General features: G+C 39.7%; 1 protein-coding gene across 1 annotated transcript in view; it reads right to left on the reverse strand.

Annotated features, from left to right (window-relative positions):
- TUSC3 (tumor suppressor candidate 3) overlaps nt 1-20,320 on the reverse strand; it is a 194,967-nt gene that overhangs the window by 37,342 nt on the left and 137,305 nt on the right. Inside the window, exon 7 of the mRNA XM_006167752.1 lies at nt 15,078-15,141. Coding sequence (XP_006167814.1) covers nt 15,078-15,141 — 64 coding nt within the window. The remainder of the gene's footprint in view (nt 1-15,077; nt 15,142-20,320) is intronic.

Here is a 20,320-nt window from a genome sequence, read left to right on the forward strand (position 1 = left end):
TTGATGTGTTTGGGGGGGGGGGTTATTTCTTTCTCTTTCTCTCATACATGCATAAACACACAACTTCTAACATTAAAAAAAAAAAAAAGAAGAAAACAAAATAAAACAAAAATTTATCTCCAAGGATGGAAAATAGTTGTTTTTTTGTTTTTCTGGGTTTTTTTAATTATAACAATATGAAAGAATCAAGTATACCGCAAAGAATTTGGAAAAAAGAGGCAATCTGGAAGGCTTTGAAGTCATCATGTTTGACATCATATTTTATGTCAAAGTTACCATAAAGCTGTACTAATCAAACTATGGTATTGGCTAAATTGTGAACATACCTATCCCTGTGGCCAAATAAAGACTAGAGGGGTCAGCATGTGGAATACTGGTTAAGGAGTAGGACTCCCACAAGGCCCTCCATGGTTTGAGTACTGGACTTAGCAGCTCGAAAATCAGGCTAGGTGTGTGTGCATGCATGCCCAAAATCTTGAGAGGAGAATGGAGGAGAAGGAAATACAGTTGGCTATCCCCCCACCCCCAGGGAGTGATTTCTCACTTTCTCTCTGTCTCTCCAGCAAGTGCACACACCTTATAGCAAAAATCTCTCAAATAAATAAATAAAGACTATACTACATTATCACATTTTGTTGCTTTAACTAATGACATTTGTTTTCAAATGCTTTGCAATTACAAACATTCCTAATGTCATTTTACAAGCCTCCTAGTACACATGTGCAATATTTCCCTGGGCATCTATACCTAGAGGCAGAATTTTTGAAAGGCTGGATATATGTATTTTCAAATTTGTTAGGTCTGGTCCTATTGTCCCCTAAAATGAGCAATGTAAGAGATTCTATTTTTCTTATATTTCACTAGCACAGTATTGTTAGGGTACTGATTTTTACCAAACTATTTGTGGGGAGCAGTATTATTTTACTACTTCACTCTAAGCATCTTTATTTATTTTTTTCTTTTTTTGGAGAGATTTTTGCTATAGGGCACGTGCGCTCACCAGAAAGAGAGGGAGACAGACAGAAAGTGAGAAATCACCCCCAGGGGGGATGGCCACACTGCAATCCCTTCTCCTCCATTCTCCTCTCGGGATCTTGGACATGCACGCACACGCACCTGGCATGAGTTTAAGCCACCGGGTCCAGGACTTGTACCGCAGTCGACTACATGGGAGTCCAGTGACATAGCCATTACGCCAACTGCTGGTCCCTCTAAGCATCTTTTGATATGTACATTCTGCTTTTTTGTTTACTCTTTTGTATTCTGCTTATTTTCTTTTGCTCATTTTCCCAAAAGCACACGCACTTCTATTAAATTGTAGGTAATCTTCATTTTTATCTGAATATGAATTGAAAGAAGTGTTGCATATAAATTTTCCTACTTTATATGTTAAAAATAATTATTTTTATAATTTTTTAAAAATTTGCTATAGGGCACATGCACTCACTAGACAGAGAAGGAAAGAGAGAGGGAAAGTGAGGAAGCAAGTCACCAGTTCTGGGACTCGAACCATGCTTGGTCATGTGTCCAGCGTCCAGCACCATTACCACCATGCCACCTGTTGGCCATGTCTTGTCTTTTAAAATGTTTTGTTATACAGAGGCTGTTATATGAATGTGGCCACATTTATTAATATTTTCCTTTGTAAGTGCTTTTTACTTACAAAATTAATTCTTATTCCTAGGCATTAAACTATTCCCTAGTTTTTCCTAGTACAGATATTTTTAAAAGTTTATTATGATTCAAATTTTTTATAAGGCAGATGTGTTTACCAGAGAGAGACAGAGGAGAGGGAAAGTGAGAAAGCAAGCCGCCACGTCCAGGACTTGAAATGTGGCGGACCATGTGGTAGCTCAGCATCTTAAGCACCATGCCACCTGCCGGCCCCTCTTCTAACAGCTTTACAGTGAGCCTGGTAACATCTGCTCAGCATTCAAATGCTTTCTTGTCTCACTCAAGTAAAATGTCAGGACCTCAGAACAGCCCCGTGACCACACGTGTCTGTACCTCGTGACCACACGTGTCTGCACCCCATGACCACACGTGTCTGCACCCCGTGACCACACATATCTGCACCCCGTGATCATACATGACTGCACCCCGTGACTACACGTCTGCACCCCGTGATCATACATGACTGCACCCCGTGACCACACGTGCCTGCACCCCGTGACCACACGTGCCTGCACCCCGACACTGCCAAGACCTCTCTGCCCCTTGCTCTTGGCCTAGCTACTCTTCCGGCCACCCAGGCCTCTGCCTCAGGGTCTCGGACCTGTCACTCCCAGTGCCCACGTGCTTCCCGTGTGCATGCGACTCGGCACATCCTTCTACCATGTCTGCTCAAGGACATCAGAGAAGCCTCTACAGACTGCTCTATCTCCTTTATCTTAACTTTTCATGTAACGCTGCTTTTGAGAGAACTTTCACATTGGGTATCTTTCTATTTACTTACTATCTTTCTCCTGTCACTTCCTGTTATCCCAAAAGGACGTAAACTTCATTTTATTTACTGTCTTACTCAGTACCAGCAACCCTTTGATGTCGGTATTATCTTCCATTTATAAATAAAAACACTGAAATTCACAGAGGTGTGAACTACTCACTGAGTCACAAAGCTAGTGAGTAAAAGGTGCAAATCAAACAAAGCAGAAAAGACAAGAAGCAAGATGGTATCAGGGTTAGATAAAAATAATAATGAATGGGGTAAAACAGAGCTCCTGGCTCTATTTTTGCATTAAATATCTGTAGCATTAAATTTTCTTACTACAAAAATTATATAATTAAAAAAAGTAATTATTCCCCAAAACTATGTTTCAAATGTTTATCAAAATTATGATTTTACCTTTATATAACTTTACATTTCATGTTTCTTTAAATCAAATTCTTTTAACTTTTTTAAGACAATAAACTTTATTTATTTTAATTTACATTTAATGACTGTACATCTTTATGGAATACAACACACTTTCTTCCCAACACGCTTATAACTGTTTTTTTGGGGGGAGGAAATACAGTAACAATGTGGCATTTTTCAAATTATGTACTAGCTTGGGACCAGCAGTTAGTGTAATGGCTATGTTGCTGAACTCCCATGTAGCTGACTGTGGTTTGAATCCCTGACCTGGTGGCTAAAACTCACGCCGGGCACATGTGCGTGTGTGCCCAAGATTCCAAGAGGAGAAGGGATTGCAGCATGGTCATCCCCCAGGGGGTGATTTCTCTCTTTCTGTCTCTCTGTCTGTCTTTCGGGCGAGCGCATGTGCCCGAAAGTGAAAACCTTTCCAAAAAAAAAAAAAAAATGTACTAGCTCATATAACATGCAAAATTCCTATTGTATTAGGTTAAGAAGGCAGGAACAGAATACAATCCTCAGGTCTGACAAGTAAAATTTAGAGGTTTCAACATCTAAAATTCCAGCAGATATACAATTATCATAGACTTATGTGTGCCAGAGTAGATGTTAAGTACCCACAAACTTTTCTCTTGCAAGATTTTATTTTTTTTGGAGAGGTTTTTTCGCTATAGGGTGCATGCGCTCGCCAGGCAGAGACATAGAGACGGAAAGCGAGAAATTACCCCCCAGGGGGGATGGTCACACCGCAATCCCCTCTCCTCCATTCTCCTCTCGGGATCTTGGACATGCATGCACAGGCGCCCAGCGTGAGTTTAAGCCACCGGGTCTGGGACGTGAACTGCGGTCGACTACGTGGGAGTCCAGCAACATAGCCATTACGCTAACTGCTGGTTCCCGCAAGATTTTTTAATAGATAAGGACAAATGTAAATACTGCCAGTCTTAATATACATACAAAATGTTTGTTTTAGAATAATTTATTAGTGCATTTTTAAAAATGTCAATGTATAACTATAATATATAGAACATATACGTGATAGATTAAGTAGCCATAATAAAATGAAACAAATAAAAAAGTTATTCATAACAAAACAAGACAATTTTGTCATCATGCCAAATGAAAGTCAGTAAATACAAGATACATAACTTAACCTCTCTTTTTAAACATTCACTTATGTCTTCTGTGAGAGAGAGAGACACTCTACAACAGGGCCTTCATGCCGGAATGTCGGCTGGCTCCGATCACGGGGATGTGTCTCTGTGCCCAGAATGCTCAGGGAGGTCTTGGGATCTGAAGCCAGGAAGTGAACCCAGGACCTTTCCGTTGTGGGTCAAGCTGTGTTACCAGTGTGCCACCACCTGGCCCTAACTGCATCTCTTTCTTTAAAAAGGCGGAGAAGGGCTAGATGAGGTAAGAGAACGCTCTGTGAGGCTGGTCCACGTGGAAAGGGTCCTGGTTCACATCCGCAGGCCTCTCGAGTAATCCAGACGTGTGTGTGTGTGCCCACGACCTGGGACTGCGGAAGTTCAGGGGGGATAGCAAGATGAGGTCCCGCTGGGAGAACACGTGCTTGGCACCCTCTCACTCTCAGAAGAAATAATACAAAAAAATGTGCAGAGAAATAACTGAAGGGAAAGAAGGGTGATAGAAAGTTAGCAGCAACTGTTCTTGGAGTAATAAACTAGGAGATTTTGTGCTCTTTATGGGCCACATCCTACAGAGAAGAAGCTGGCAAACAGTTTCTGCAAAGGATCCGGAAGGAAGTATTTGCAGCTACACAAGCTGTATGTATGCTACTGAGGGGGGCAGCAGTGTGTAGAGGAGTGGGTGTGGCTGTGGCTGTGCTCCAAAGACACTTTCCTAAAGGCAGGCTGGGTTTGGCCTGTGCTGGTCCTAGTTTGCCAATCCATTAGAAAAAACTGAGCGTGAGGAGAGAGAATTGAAGGTGAGGGCCAAAGAAAGTTCATATTGTCATATCGGACAAAAATTTGCTTTGGTTTTTGAAAATAGAGAAAGATGATGAATTTAGTAAACTCTTATACATAACTTCAAAGTAGGAATTTTATAGCAAAGGGATTACTATTGATGGACATAGGCTATGTTTAATCCCACAGTGAAATATGCTGTTAGAAGCAGTAGGATCAGTAAACACGTGTGTTCTCTTTCTTAGAAGTATCTTGTAAACCGATTTTTCTAGGCTTTAACAAGAAAAGAGCAGAAATTCCACTTAAAACTTGAGGACTATAAGACATATGAATTAAACTAAAATGGCTTTAAATTCATTAACCCTCCCTCTCTATTATTTAAAGGTATCTTTTTAATTTAAGGTATCTTTTTTGTTTTGGTACTTATTACTATAGGGCACATGTGCTTGCCAGAGAGAGACAGAGACAGACAGATAGACACACACACACAAAGTGAGAAATCACCCCTAGGAGAAACATCCATACTGCAATCCCTTCTTCTCCATTCTCAATCGGGATTTTGGGCACACACACATTCGTCCGGCATGTTTTTCAAGATGCTGGGTCCAGATTTGAACCACTTGATGGGCCATGTGTGATCCAGCTGCTTTAACCACCATGTCATAGCCCAGCCCAACTTAAGATAGCTTTAAAATTGAAAATCATTTATCTTAAATTCCTTTGTATCAAGTAAAATATTTTTGGCTAGAAAGAAAAGAAAATCCTATATAATACTTATTATTTTGGGGGAAATTACATTTGTAACAAAATAATCTTAATTTTCCTTTGATTTAACTTTCCCCCCTCTCCCCACTCATACACACTCACCTGGTCTTATTTATGTATTGCTTTGGACAGCTGAATCGATTCCTATCACTGCTCTAGTCTCTGCAGATCCTGTCAATCGTTTTCCAACTGCTTAGAAAAAGTCAAAATACTGCCACGATCCCACATAAAATAGAAGCTTTTACTTGGGTAAATTATAGAGAATACCCCAAGGCACTAAGCATCCTACAGAACTAGTAACAAAATTATATCATAATCCATCCTCAACTGCATGTAATGATAAAGTTTACTGTTGCTTCTAGGAAGTGAATCAGGATTTGGTCAATTTAAAGATAAATGAGAACAGATGTTGAAAAAGAATGTGAGCATATTCGAGACCTAAAGGAATCTGAATCTAAAATTATCTTCAATTTGCATCCATCATTAATTTCTTCTATAGTATGTTTCTCCTTGAATATAACAAATTAAAATAAGAGAAACATTTGCTCCTTATCACAGATTGGTAACATTTGCAGAGTAAAATAATCTTCTTTCATTATAAAGGGGAAATTAATATTTTTCTTATAGTAAAAGCAATGTACTTTGTAAGAATTAAAATTATTTTAAAGTTATTTTTGATAGGGGCCAGTCACATAACTCAGTGGTTAAAGGAGCCTGATTCACATGGCCAACCATGGTTCAAATCCCAGCCTTGGCAGCTTTATAGACATGGGTGCACATGTGGCCCAAATCCTGACAGGATGGGGAAGTGGAGAGGAGGGAATTGCAGTGACCACACGTCACTGGTAAGGGTCGAGTATTGTGCTCTCTCTGACAACAGAAGACCTCTGGCAATTAAAAAAAATATTATTGGTAGTAGGACCTTTGTTTTTCCAACTACACTTTTACTTCCAATTGGTATTTATTTCATATCATCTTTCTGGGATCTTAGGACTTAAAGAATGTGCAGAATTAAGGAAGAGTGGGAGGTGAAGGTTCTACATTGACAGGAAGGCTGGTCCTAGCACTCACGTGCCCTGTACCCACAGCCACACATAAACCGTCTCAGTGCGTTCAGTGGAACACTCTACAATCAAAGGAGGTTAAAATCTTATGTGGTTTAACTACTGGTAGAAACAATGGAAAATTAGTTTAGATAATAAAATAACACATTTCTGTAAATTTTCTGTAAATGTGAAGTGATGTTTTCTGATGAAAACAAATCACTGCTTACAATTACTATCTATTTTATCATGTCATATTTATATGTATATTTAGCAAAAAAGGTAGATTTTTAAGTTATTTTATTCAATGGCAAATGAGAGGCTTTGAGTGTTGAGTTCTGTAACCAAAAGTCTATCTTTATCTTCTTTGATCACTACAGTTCTAATTTTCTACTCTAAGAAATTACATGTTTTATACATGATTTCATATATTCATATCTTTCATGTCATTTTTAAAGGATTTATTTAATTTTATTTATCATTTAAAAAAAAATTCCTACAGGGCAGGTGCACACACCAGAGAGAGACAGAGTGAGAGAGAAGGAAAGGGAGAAAGCAGGCTGCTAGGTCCGGGACTTGAACCACAGTCCATGTGGGAGTCCAGTGCCTTAACCACCATGCCACTTGATGGCCCCCTTTCATGTCATGTCATATTAATTTAAGCAACTATAGTTTCAAAAAACCTATGTATTTGTTCTTTAATAATATTTTAGTTAAGATCTATGCATTAAGCCCGAGTATTACCAAATTTCAGAAAAGTGAAAGCTTCATTAAAAACATAACTGATAGTATTTTATTTATGATTTTGCATTTATGTTCATTAGGGATACTGGTCTAGTTTTCTACTCCAACACCACATCACAAACAGTATTCACTATGATCAAATGAGTTTACTCCAGAGATGAAAGGATGGTTCATCACATAGAAATCCAAAAATGTGATATGCCGTATCAACAAAGTGAAGGGCAAAAACTGTATGATAATTTCACTAGATAAAGAAAAGCATTCAACAGAATACAACAGCCCATTATGATAAAAGTGCTCGACAAACTATGGATAGAATGTACTTCAACACAATAAAGGTCACATATGAGGAACCCACAGCTAACGTCATGTTGAATGGGGGAGAGAGGAAAGTCTTTCACTAAGAACTGGAGTAAGACAAGGATGGCCACTCTCACCACTCTTTTGGGGCTTTTTTCTACTTAATAACAGGGATATATGTCCTGGAAAATGTGTAATTAAGCAATTCTGTTGTTGTGCACACATTATAGTGTATTTACACACACCGAGGTGGTATACCTACTGCACCCTAGACTGCATAGCATAGCATACTGCTCTAGGCTGCAAACTGTACAGCGTGTCACTGCACTGACTACTAGAGACAACTCCAACACACCTAAACACACAGAAGGGGCAACAAGAATAAGGTGTAGAAGATAAAAAGTGGGGTCAGACGGTGGCGCAGTGGTAAGTGTGACACTCTGCTAAGCTGACCCCCACAGGACGGTTCCTGGAGACCTCCCGGATTACACCAGGCACACATCCTGTCATCCAGGCAGGCTGGGGGTGACCTGTGTCGGACCCTGGCTGGGGGCTGTACCCTTCAAGTCTCTCATTCATAGAATGAACAAGCAAAAAAACATAGGTACGCCGGGGCCAGCAGGTGGCACAGTGGTTAAGGGGCTGGACTTCCACGTGGCCGACCACAATTCAGTTCCCAGACTTGATGGCTTAAAAAATCACACCAGGTGGTATGTGCATGCATGACTAAAACTGCAAGAGAAAATGGAGAAGGGATTGCAGTCATGCCCCCTGGGGTGATTTCTCACTTTCTTACTCTCTGTCTATCTCCAGCAAGTACATAAGCTCTATGAAACTTGGGAAAAAAAAAAAAAATCCAACCCCCCAATTCACTTCCCAGACTTGATGGCTTAAAAAATCACACCAGGTGGTATGTGCATGCATGACTAAAACTGCAAGAGAAAATGGAGAAGGGATTGCAGTCATGCCCCCTGGGGTGATTTCTCACTTTCTTACTCTCTGTCTATCTCCAGCAAGTACATAAGCTCTATGAAACTTGGGAAAAAAAAAAAAAATCCAACCCCCCCCCTCAAAAAAAAAAAAAACCAAGTATACTACCTAGGACACCTACCCCAAATGGACCTCCCAGGGCTGGAAGTTGCTCTGGGGGAGTCAGTGGTGAGAACTTGCTGTGCCGGCCTAAGGACTTACTACACATTACACTAGACTTCATGAATACTGTGTGCTCAAGCCATATCAAATGGAATGTTTTAACTCTTCGTTAATACATTAATCTCAGCTTACTGTAACTTTTTACTTTAGAAACTTCCGAGTTTTTAAGTTTTACACTGTTCTGGAATAGCACTTAGCTCAAAACACACATTATATAGCTATACAAGTTTCTTCTTTAGTCTATACAGTTCTTCCTACCTTACAATTTACGTATTTATTTATTTTTACTTTTGAGTGTTTGTGTTAAACATAAGGACACAAACACACACAGGAGCCCAGGCTCGCCATGTCAGGGGCGTCAGTGTCACCGTCTTCCACCTCCACATCTTATTCTAGGATCGACAGAAGGTCATCAAAGGCAGGAGCACACATGGAGCTGTCATGCCCTATGCTAATAATGCCTTCTGGAATATTCCTGACGGAACTGTCTGAGGCTCTTCTTGAGGTGGTGTCACTCTTCAGAAATATGTCTGTGGGGGTTTGGTTTGCTCCTTTTACTGTCCCTAGAGTCACTTATAAGGAGACGATGTGCCATGAACATGCCTTTCTATTAAAGACGACTTCTCAGTGTTGAAGTTCATATTTTAGAAGTTGTTTTTTTTTTTTTTTAAAGCTTTTATTATAGGGTGCATTCACTCACCAGAGCATAAGAGAGACAAAGAGAGTAAGAAAGAGACAAACCCCCCACCAGGGTCTTGTCACTGCAATCCATTCCTAGCTCCAGCCAGCCCTGGACTATGGACATGTGAGTGCCCAACATATTCAGGGAGGTCTCTGGGTGTCAATCCAGAACCTTTCCACATGAAGGAAGGTTCGCAGAGAATTGTGCTTTATTGCCCACCACTGTTTGGCCCCAAAAGTTTTAAGTTCTTGACTCTTGCAGCTGATTAGCCTTATGACCTCTAGCAATTTAAACACATTGAATCCTTTCTCATCAATCAAATATAAGGCCTATAGATATTTGTAATTTCGTTAGGCTAGCTCCTCACAACTTATTTCCTTCATAGTTCTCAGTTTTGTTCATACAAAGCTGTGCTCTGACATGTAACTGACCTCATCATCTCTGATCCCTCTCCTGGAACTCTGCTTGTGCCATCTATAACCAAGTTTTGGTAATTCTTCCTCAAACAGCAAGGAGTCACTCAGCCGGTTCCCTGGTTTAGGATCATCCTCTATAGCCAGAAGAACTGCCAATGCCTCTCACTTTCTCTGTTCTCCCTTCATCTTTTATCCTTAATATTGTTACTAGAGCAAACCTCCAGAGATCTTCTGTTGCTTAAACAGGATGAGATACAAGTCACTATTTCTCTTTCCACAGCCACATTCAAAGAGACACTCAGGGCTCAACCTATAAAGAATTCAGAATGTGGGCTTAGCCACCACTACACAAGGGGAGGTGCCCCTGTGCAAGGTGGAGAACAGAAGGAAGAGCCAGGGTCAGGTCCAGGTAACCTGGGCAGGCAGGGTGCGGTAGCGCTCACCTAACTAACTGGGGTAGAGAACACAATGGTGAGACCCTGCCACAAAGTACCCGTGTGTCTCTCTCCTCCTTCAGCTCTTCCAGCACTTGTCTGCTCTCTCGCTTTCATTAAAAAATTAAAGAGAAAAAGAAAAGGGACAGCGAATTGCAAATGTTGGAATACTGACTACATTTATTGTCCCAGATAAAGTTCAAAACTTAAACAAGGTTCTCATTATCTAGCAAAACCAGCTTTCAGCCATCTCTTTATAATTCGTACTCCAAAGTCGGTCAACTTCTTATCTTCCTCCAATACAGGCTGTTTTCTCTCATTTTACTGTGCCCGTTGAACTTTCTACTGAAATACCCTCCCTCCGTCATTCTGTCTGTGACACTTCTTCGTATACTTCAAAACCCAGCTGGGAAGTCGGTTCACCTTCTCTAAGCATCAGGTTGCTCCTTTCTGGCTACTTTCTTTGAAGCCATCAGTTAGAATGTTTGTGATGCTGGATCGTAGGTATTTTTCTGTCATTCCACCTTCTTTGCAATAGCAAATAGTTGTTTACACTTGCATCAGGTGTTGGAAAACATAACTGAATTGACATAATTAGAAATGAACGTTAACTGGGAAAAAACTTAAATATTACATAAGTTCACATATATTCCTTATTAAAATGGAATCTATTTCATTTTCATATAGTTCCCTCTCACAAACTACTTATGATTGCTCTTTTTTCCCTAAAATAAAGTACTGAGAAAAAAACACTATCGTTCTGAAGAAAAATCCTACTTTTAGTAAATGTGAATCTACAACCTATGACACCAAATATTCTGTTTTCTCTTAGTATTTTTTTTTTAATAAAACTTTGAATACAGCAACACCCTCTAATTATCTGACTTACTAAATTAGGAAAAGAAAACCTAAAGGCAGAAATGTTCTCTATAGACAAACAAAAATGTAACCATCTGGCATTTATTTTTTATTTATTTCTTTGCATAAAGAGAAAAAATACACATGCACATTACAAGAAAAAAGTAAGTTAAAAAATACATTCTGTCAAGTAAAAGTAAAGTCAGAAATGATTATAAAATGCTTCTTTTAAACTTTTCCTTATAATATTCACAAGTCCACCCTCGTAGAAGAACTGTTCTCTAGCTGTAATATATAATTCCAAAGTATAAAATAACACAGAAGGGATGAATGAAGCAACAAATAATCACTGTTAGCATAAAGACAACAGAAAATTTTCATTCTTTTCTGTATCTCTGTTAAAAATCTGTATGGAAGACTTCATACTGCTAGTGAAATCTCTCTGTGTCCTGAATCTTAGCTTACTCCAACCTATGAGATGGAAATCTTCATACTGCTAGTGAAATCTCTCTGCGTCCTGAATCTTAGCTTGATATCAATAACCCATGAGATGGAGCCTTGAGAATTCCTGCCGTGCAATGGAATGATGGGCGCAGCACAGCTTTTCATTCCCGTGCTAGGTATTACTGATGCGCTTAAACAGATTAGTTGCTCTGAATAAAGTCTACTGCTGAAATGCTGTACCCATGGATTAAAATACTGTTTTAAAGGAAACCATAATATACAAATTAGAGCTAAGAAGTTATTGCAACAAATACTGTACTTTGTGTTTATCATTTACTTTAACATAAATGCATTTTTCTTCACAAACACACTTCGTAAGTGTACACATGGCCTAGCCCTTACGTTGGAATGAGGAAGAGGAGCTGTTGCTATAAACACTTTCACATGTATTTCATTCCTTCTCACCAAAGGCCCCTGTGAATTGTACAAAGTATTAATGTTTTATCAGGTGAAACTGGAATACAGAAACCCAACAGCTATTGAATAAGATCACACATTTTGAGAATGTTTACTTAAATGTAGGGACTTGCAATTCTAGGCTATGAGACAAACTAGAAGAGAAAATACTCACAGTAGTTCTTAGTTCTGAAACCAAAGAGCACACAGGTGACTGCGTGAATGTAAGCAAGGTGTGGGATGCAGATACAAACGATTCACACACATACCCACATAAATATAATCGAGGGTAGACCAGATAAAAATGTTGGAAAGTGATACAAAGGAAGAAGATGGTCAGTGCTGCTCCGTGAATTTTGGAAGGGCAATGTTTGGCTTCTCTGTAGTATAAACTGGTCACTAATAATTTCTTCTCAAACTTCATGTTCAAGGTCAAACTATCGGATGATATCTTTTTATTAGCTTATAGATTGGATATGTTTGACAAATTTTACTCTCGAAAAATGAAGTCATATCAATATGTCCCCACCACAAGTTTTAGAATTCTGATAAACTATGGGAATGAGTGTGTGTGTGTGTGTGATCTACACCTTTGTCAAAAGCCAAAGAATCAACCAAAAAATATGTATTTATGCAAGCTATCTATGACCAGTGTGATCTACACCTTTGTCAAATCAATCAATAAATATGTATTTATGCAAGCTATCTATGACCACTGAAGTTATGGGTGACTAAGAAGACAGGGGACAATAAACCAAGTAGCCTTTAGTGAGCACTGGAAGTTTAAAGTATGCCATTTCAGCCACTCCACACAGAAATGGGATGTGGTTAATACTGCTAATCTTGACATTACAAACAAGGAAGTCTGTGAGATTCTTGAGAATTAGAGGTGCTATTAACACTTTCAGTCTTTTTCTCTACCATAATTAATACAGAGTTCAGTATATGAAGGTTCTTCAGAAAGTTTTGGAAAATTATTATAAAAAAAAAATCCATGGACTTCAAAAATTTGTTGTACCACAATAATCCTGTACTTTAATTCCATCTTCCAAGAACTTTTAGAAGACCCTTCCTATAAGGTACCCAGCCCATAGTATGCAAATAAAACAGACTACATGAATGAACTAAAGGTGGCACTTTTTTTTTTTTTTTTTTTTAGTTATAGGGCGAGTGTGCTCACTGGGGAGAGAGAGGGAGAGAAACAAAACGAGAGGGAGAGACAGTGAGAAATCCTCCCCCGGGGGATGGCTATGCTGCAACCCTTCTCCTCTTCTCCTCCATTCTCCTCTTGAGACCTTGGGCACGCATGCACACGTATCCCACCTGGTGTTTGAGCCACAGGATCTAGGAACTCAAACTTCCAAGTCTGCTATGTAGATTCAGTGCCTTGACCACCACACCATCAGCTGGTCCAGGCACCGAAAACCTTTTGATGGCTTAAAAACTGCATTTTTATGAGAAAACAAAGTAATAAAATATGAGTTTTCAATTGCTGTTAAAAAGATAGTCTTTCCAATTAATTAAAAATAACAACTTCAGGGGACCAGCAGCTAGCATAATGGCTATGTCGCTGGACTCCCACGTAGTCGACCGCAGTTCGCGTCCCGGACCGGTGGCTTAAAACTCACGCCAGGCGCGTGTGCGTGCGTGCCCAAGATCCCGAGAAGAGAATGGAGGAGAAGGGACTGCGGTGTGGCCATCCCCCCTGGGGGATGATTTCTCACCTTCTGTCTCTCTCTGTCTGTCTGGCGAGCACACGTGCCCTATAGCAAAAAATAAAACCTTTCAAAAAAAAAAAAAAATAGCAACTTCAGAAGCCAGCAGGTGGTGTGGTGGTTGAGGTGCTGGACTTACACATGGCTGGCTACGGTCTGAGTTTCAGACGTGATGGTTTGCTTTCTCACTTTTGCTCCCTCCTCTCTCCGTCTCCCTTTCTCTCTCTCTCTGGTGAGCACACACACCCTGTAACAAATTAAAACAACAGTAATGACAAATTTAAATCAATAATTTTTAAAAGAAAAAACTTCAAGATGTTATGGCTGACACTGATTCATGAAATTATGTCATGGATCATAACAAAATGTTGTATATAAAACTTCAGTACTTGCACAACCAACAAACTATGGAAAAGAAACATAAATTCTAATCCTGGTTCTCTCCTAACTAAAGGAAGTTAATGACCCTTCGTGGACTCTAGTTTTACTACCTAGAAGAGGAGTTTTGGAATAGATAAGTCTGAAGACACTTGAAGGTTTCTAGTTATGGTGAATTATGGTCTAGATCACTTCACTTGAACAGATGACCTCAGAAACTAGGATAGTAATCACATTTAACAGGCACACATTAAGTTCTGATGAAGACTTGAATGTGTTCAAGCAATGCTGTAAATTAAGCCTGCACACATTTTTCACAAGACTCCCACAAACATTAATTTTCCCCCAAACAGAGCTGTTTTCCCAAATGATAACTTTACATTGCTATACGAATATTCAGATTTAGATCCTACAACCTTTCTCCTTACCCTTCTAATGCCAAAGCGTAAATTGCACTGTATGATCTGACCCACAGCACTTATCCTGGTACGTTTCTAAAAGAGATGTCTAAGTATTCTAAAGCTCTCTCCTCCGATTTACCACGTATGCAAGAGAAACAGCACTAAGATAATTCCATTTTCATGCTACTATTTAGATCACTGGATACTTTTTTCCTCCCCACTGAGGTCATATATAAGGAAACCATATACATTTCACAAACAAATCTAACCAGCAATAACCAATGCAAAATAAAGTAATACTTTGAAATTCAGTGGTCAGCAAAAAAGAAAACTACGAGCCATTTGAGCGATTGAGAATAATAACAAAATTATACAGTAGTAAGACATACTTAGATAGTGATTAGAAAGTTAGTCATATACTGCAGTTAAATTTTAGTATCTCTTATCCGTTTGCTAGCATGCAGCCTTGGTCTGTCCTCAGGCACTTACTGGGATCTTAAAGGATACTCAGCACCAGAATGATGTGCGACTCTGCCACGAACTGAGCCTGGCTGCTCCCGTGGATGTAGCTCTGGAAAGGAAGACGAAAAGGCAGAGGTGACCGTCTGGGAAAATGACGCCATTATCCTGCGGTTTTACACCGTGATGATAAATAGTGGGAAAATGTACTACGCTCCCATTTATGATGATTTTAAATGAAATAGTTACTAGTTAACTAGAAGTAGGTAAAAATATTGGTTGATGTTACAATTACTATAAATATTAGACAACTTCATATAAAAAGTAAACTTAAGGGCCAGATGCAGTAGTGTGTGTCTGTGGTCCTAGCTAGGAAGCTGAGGCAGGACTCGGCACAGAGAAATCCTATCTTAAAAAAAAAAAAAGAAAAAGAAAGGAAAAAGAAAAAGAAAAAAAAAAACAGAAACAGAAAAAGGAAAAGAAAAAGAAAAATGAACTTAATAGAATTTGATAAAGGATTTCACACACACACACACACACACATGCATGTGCACAACTGAGTAACAATTCTTTTAGAGATCCAGCTAAAGTGTATCTGACAACATAAGGTACAAATTACAGAAAATAATTTTTGATTTTTCATCCTTTAAAACACAAATGACCAATCAAGTATCAAATCACTCTTTTTCATATTATTCAGGCTTTTACAATAAGGTGTTAGCTTTATAAATGTACTATTCATTAGCATATTTACATTTTCAAAATATAATTATTAAAACTGATTTTAACCCTACTGAGAACTGTGTAATTTTTCTATCCATGGAAGGATCACACATAGTTTAAATCCACTGATACCACTGCTAAATTGATTCCCACAATATTTCTGATGTTAATCTCTCTCTAATGACAAGTAGTCGCTATGCAGGTGTTTTAAATAAAATCCTTGGCTAAGTTTCATCTTTCAGAAAAAATGTACTAGAGAAAATATGTAGTATCTTACAATATAAATCAATGTCCTCAACTTGTATATCACTTATACTGTACATGTATTATTTGCACAATTTTATCATTTGAGAGGCCAAGTAGTCCTGCCATCATGTGCCACTGCCTTTAGTTCTGGCAATACGAATGGATGAACCTCCGTGCGTTTTGATGGAAACAGTCCTTGTACTAGGCCCCAGAGAACTACCCGTCTCAAGCCTTCACAGTGGACCATCACCAACTCTCTGAAGTTCAGTACTCTTTGTCTTAAAAAAAATCAGGACTGTACCAGATGACTCCTAAGGTCTCCCTTGAAGTAAGAATCTTTTGGGTTTTGTCATCAGTCCTGTCTCGGTATTTTCATGGAAAGACTGTTCTTAAACTCCAGATCTAAAGCCTTCCTGGCTTCCACTTCTCATCTCTCAGGACCTGAGGCACAGCTGCCTCATCAGAAGGTGTACACAGGCATAATCTTTAAGCATAGCTTCAGGTAGACTAGCTAAAAGAGAGCCTTTTCTGCTTCATTCATATCACAATTTCTCAAGGATTCTGTATTCCATGTTTTTCCTTCTGACCGTCTACTTAGGTGTCTCTTTTATGGGGGACAAGTATGACTTTGAAAAAAATAATCCAACTGCTTACAAACCATGTAAGACTTTTAACATCACTAATGGATGACAATAGTGAAATCTGGACAAAAAACAAATATGCAGCAAAACAAATACCAACACATATATTATACTTGATATGTAGTTTGATTAGAAATGAAGACTAAGAACTAACAAAGACTCAGGTTTTATTCTCCAAATAACTGTTAATAGCGAATACAAATAGATAATCGTAACAAGTACAAACAAAAACAGCTACCATGGACTGAGCACTCCTTCCGTATAGGGCACTTAGGAGCTTTAATGCAATATCTCGTTTAATTCGGGTAACCCTACAAAGTGGTTATTTTCTTTATAGTCACTTTATAGATAAGGTAATTGAGGCTTAAGGGACGTGAAGAAACTTGCCTCCATTTTCACATGTAGTATACGTATTTGAACTGCAGTCTACCCGATTTCAGGCTCTGGGCTCTTCTTCAGTCTATCACTTTATTTGCTGGACATCTGATTAGGATTTCGCATGTGTTACTCTACTGTACTTAACAACTACCTAACATAGCTATGACCTGTCATCTTCCAAACGAGGAAACTGAGACGCAGAGAAATTTCACTAACTTGCTAAAGATTGTACAGTTAGTCATTGCTGATGTTTAGGTTACAATTAGGTCTATCCATACAGGTCATGACCTTGCTACCATACAACTTGGACCCTGGTCGGTCATGTGGTGGTTAAGGCGCTGGACACTCCCACATGGCCGACCAGGGTTCGAGTCCTGAATCTGGTGGCTTGCTTTCTCGCTTCCTCTCTCTCTCACTCTCAACGTCTGTCTCTCTCTGGTCAAATTAAAAAATAAATGAATGAATAAATAAAATCAAATAAAATAATTATTTTAAAAAAGAATCAGATAACTAATTCTGAAAGTTAATTAAAATTATCATTTATACACTTGACTAAAATATCTGAATATAACAGCACAGGAAACATGCTCAAATTTCTACAGCAACGGTAACATACTTTTCCTATATCAGAATCACCAATTTATAGAAGCACATAAGGCAGTTTCAATTTTTTTTTAAGTAACAGAATCTTCCATCAAGCTTCCATCAGGGTTGGCAATGGACTTCCCCACGGCCGCATTCTGGGTTATACTACAATCATATTTGACTTAATCTATCTCAAAAGCCTGATGCATCTGACTGGTCTCTCTTTTTGTAACATTTTCTTTGCTTGACTTTTGGGGTTATTGGCTTTTTCTCCATATGGTGTGTGCACTCACTGGAGAGAGAGACTCTGAGATTAAGAAATAAAGAAATAAAGAAGAAGGAAAGTGAGAAATCACCCCCTAGGGTGGGATGGCCATGCCACAGTCTCTCCTCCAGTCTCCTCTCGGGATTTTAGGTACACACGCGAACATGCTTGGAGTGATTTTCAAGCTTCCAGCTCAAGACCTTGAAATACAGTCCTGTGAGAGTCCAGCACCTTAACCACGGCCCCACCTGCAGGCCCAGGATTCTACTTTTACTTAAATCTCATTTATTTATTTCTTCTACAGGAGAAAGAGTGAGCCAGGCACAGAGGGTCAGGCACTCCTAACAGCGTATCCAGACTGCGATTCACACCCAGCCTCAGCTACCTAGATCACAGGAATGGGTCTCATGAATGAGGCCTTGGGGTGCAGGGGTGCAAACCCAGGACCCCCAGCCCGTGTGGTGTGGTATCACAGAGTGCTATGTTACCACTGCGACACTGGCTGCCCAGGAGACCACTCTAGGGTCTCTGTGTTCACGGGCACCTTCCTCAAGCCCTTGACAATTCCCTTTACATCCGAAACTCTCGCGTCTCAGAGCTCCTTCCACAGACTTAAACCTCCTCTTCATACCCACCCTGCCTAGTGTTCCCATCCATCTTACGGCTTTACTGTGCCTGTTCTGACAAGGGTCACGTTCATATCCAGTCCCACGTACATCCACCCCACCTAAGTTGGTCTTCATGAACAGACTGCCTTGAAAGTTGAAAACGTAAATCACCAAAACCAAACTTGTCATGTGCCTTTCCATCCCAGAATCTGCCTCCCTCCCATCTGCCCTATCTCGAGAAAACGTTAACTTTATTGCACTTGTTGAACACCCCACCGAAGTTGGTCTTCATGAACGGACTGCCTTTACAAGTTGAAAACGTAAATCACCAAAACCAAACTTGGCATGTGCCTTTCCATCCCAGAATCTGCCTCCCTCCCATCTGCCCTATCTCGAGAAAACGTTAACTTTATTGCACTTGTTGAAGCCAAATTCTTGGAGTCGTCCTTGTCTCTCTGCCCTTCCTTTACTCCCTCTCCCTCCCTAACTCTGTAATACATACATCCAATTAATAACAAATCTTTATTGGCTTTACTTTAAAAATCAATTCCAAATTCAACCACTTCCAACCACTTCCAGGAAGAACTGGCAAGAGTCCTCAGGGATGAGGCCCAAGATTGACCGTCAGGCCTAAGACGTCACCATCTCTTGCCAAAATTACAGGGATAGCTTCCTTTATTCTTTATTTCTCTACCCTGTGTGTGTCGGTCATGTTAATGCCATTAAAACCAATCAGATCCTATCATCGCCTTGTTTAGAAGCCTTCACTCTCTTTTCAACTACGTGAGAAAAATATCACACACAATATTACCTGTTCCCAGGTATGACACCAAAGAACCTACGTGGTTTTCTCTCATTTGAAACTATAGGAGGTAGGTTAAAAAAAAAAATAACTTGTTTTTAGGGAAATAGCATTTCCCTAGAGACGTGGCATTTCTCCAGGACAGATCTGTAAGACTTGTATCTAATTTTCTTGTATTAGGCAGTAAAGAAGAAAGGTCTTGGAGTTAGTCCTGAATCTGCCGCTTACTAGGTGTTTCATGCTAAACAAATGACTTAACCTCGATTATCTTAAGAGAGAGTTGAAAGATATTCCTTAATATTGTTTTAAAAATCCAATAATGTAATGCCACTTAAGTAACTAGCAGAGAACCTAGACCTCTCTGTATTAAATCAAGCACAAATTGTTACTTACTCTCCATTCTTTTTTATTTTTTTTTCTAAGAGGTTTTTGCTATAGGGCGAGTGCGCTGGCCAGACAGACAGAGACAGGGAAATAGAAAGCGAGAAATCACCCCCCAGGAGGATGGCCACGCCGCAATCCCTTCTCCTCCATTCTTTTCTTGGGATCTTGGGCACATACGCACACGCGCCCACAGTGTGAGTTTAAGCCACCAGGTCGAGGACTCAAACCGAAGTCGACATAGCCATTATGCTAACTGCTGGTCCCCATAGTCTCCATTCTGAACAACTTGTTTTTTTATCTTCTAAATATTGGATAAATATATTTAACTGTCATTCAGAAATTCATTATATTTTCACAGGTGAATTTAGAATGTTGAAAGGGTATTTCAAAACACTGCCATTCAGGAGTTAGCCCAAGGCCCAATGGTTAAGGAAACCGGATCTCATTTGGCTGACAGCGTGGTTAGGAGCCCAAACTGTGCCTGCCGCCTGAAGTACGTGCCAGGCATGCGTGCTCCAAACCCTGGCAGGGTGGGGCAGTGGAGAGGGCATCCCAGCACGACTGCACGCACCAGAGGGCCTTCTCCCTCCCCTCCCTCTCCCTGGCCAGGGCATGTGTTTTCTTGCAATTAGAAAAGTATCAGTGACCCTCAGGAACCC

This window comes from Tupaia chinensis, unplaced genomic scaffold (genome assembly GCF_000334495.1).
Source record: "Tupaia chinensis unplaced genomic scaffold, TupChi_1.0 Scaffold145057_1, whole genome shotgun sequence".
NCBI classification, from domain to species: Eukaryota; Metazoa; Chordata; class Mammalia; order Scandentia; family Tupaiidae; genus Tupaia; species Tupaia belangeri.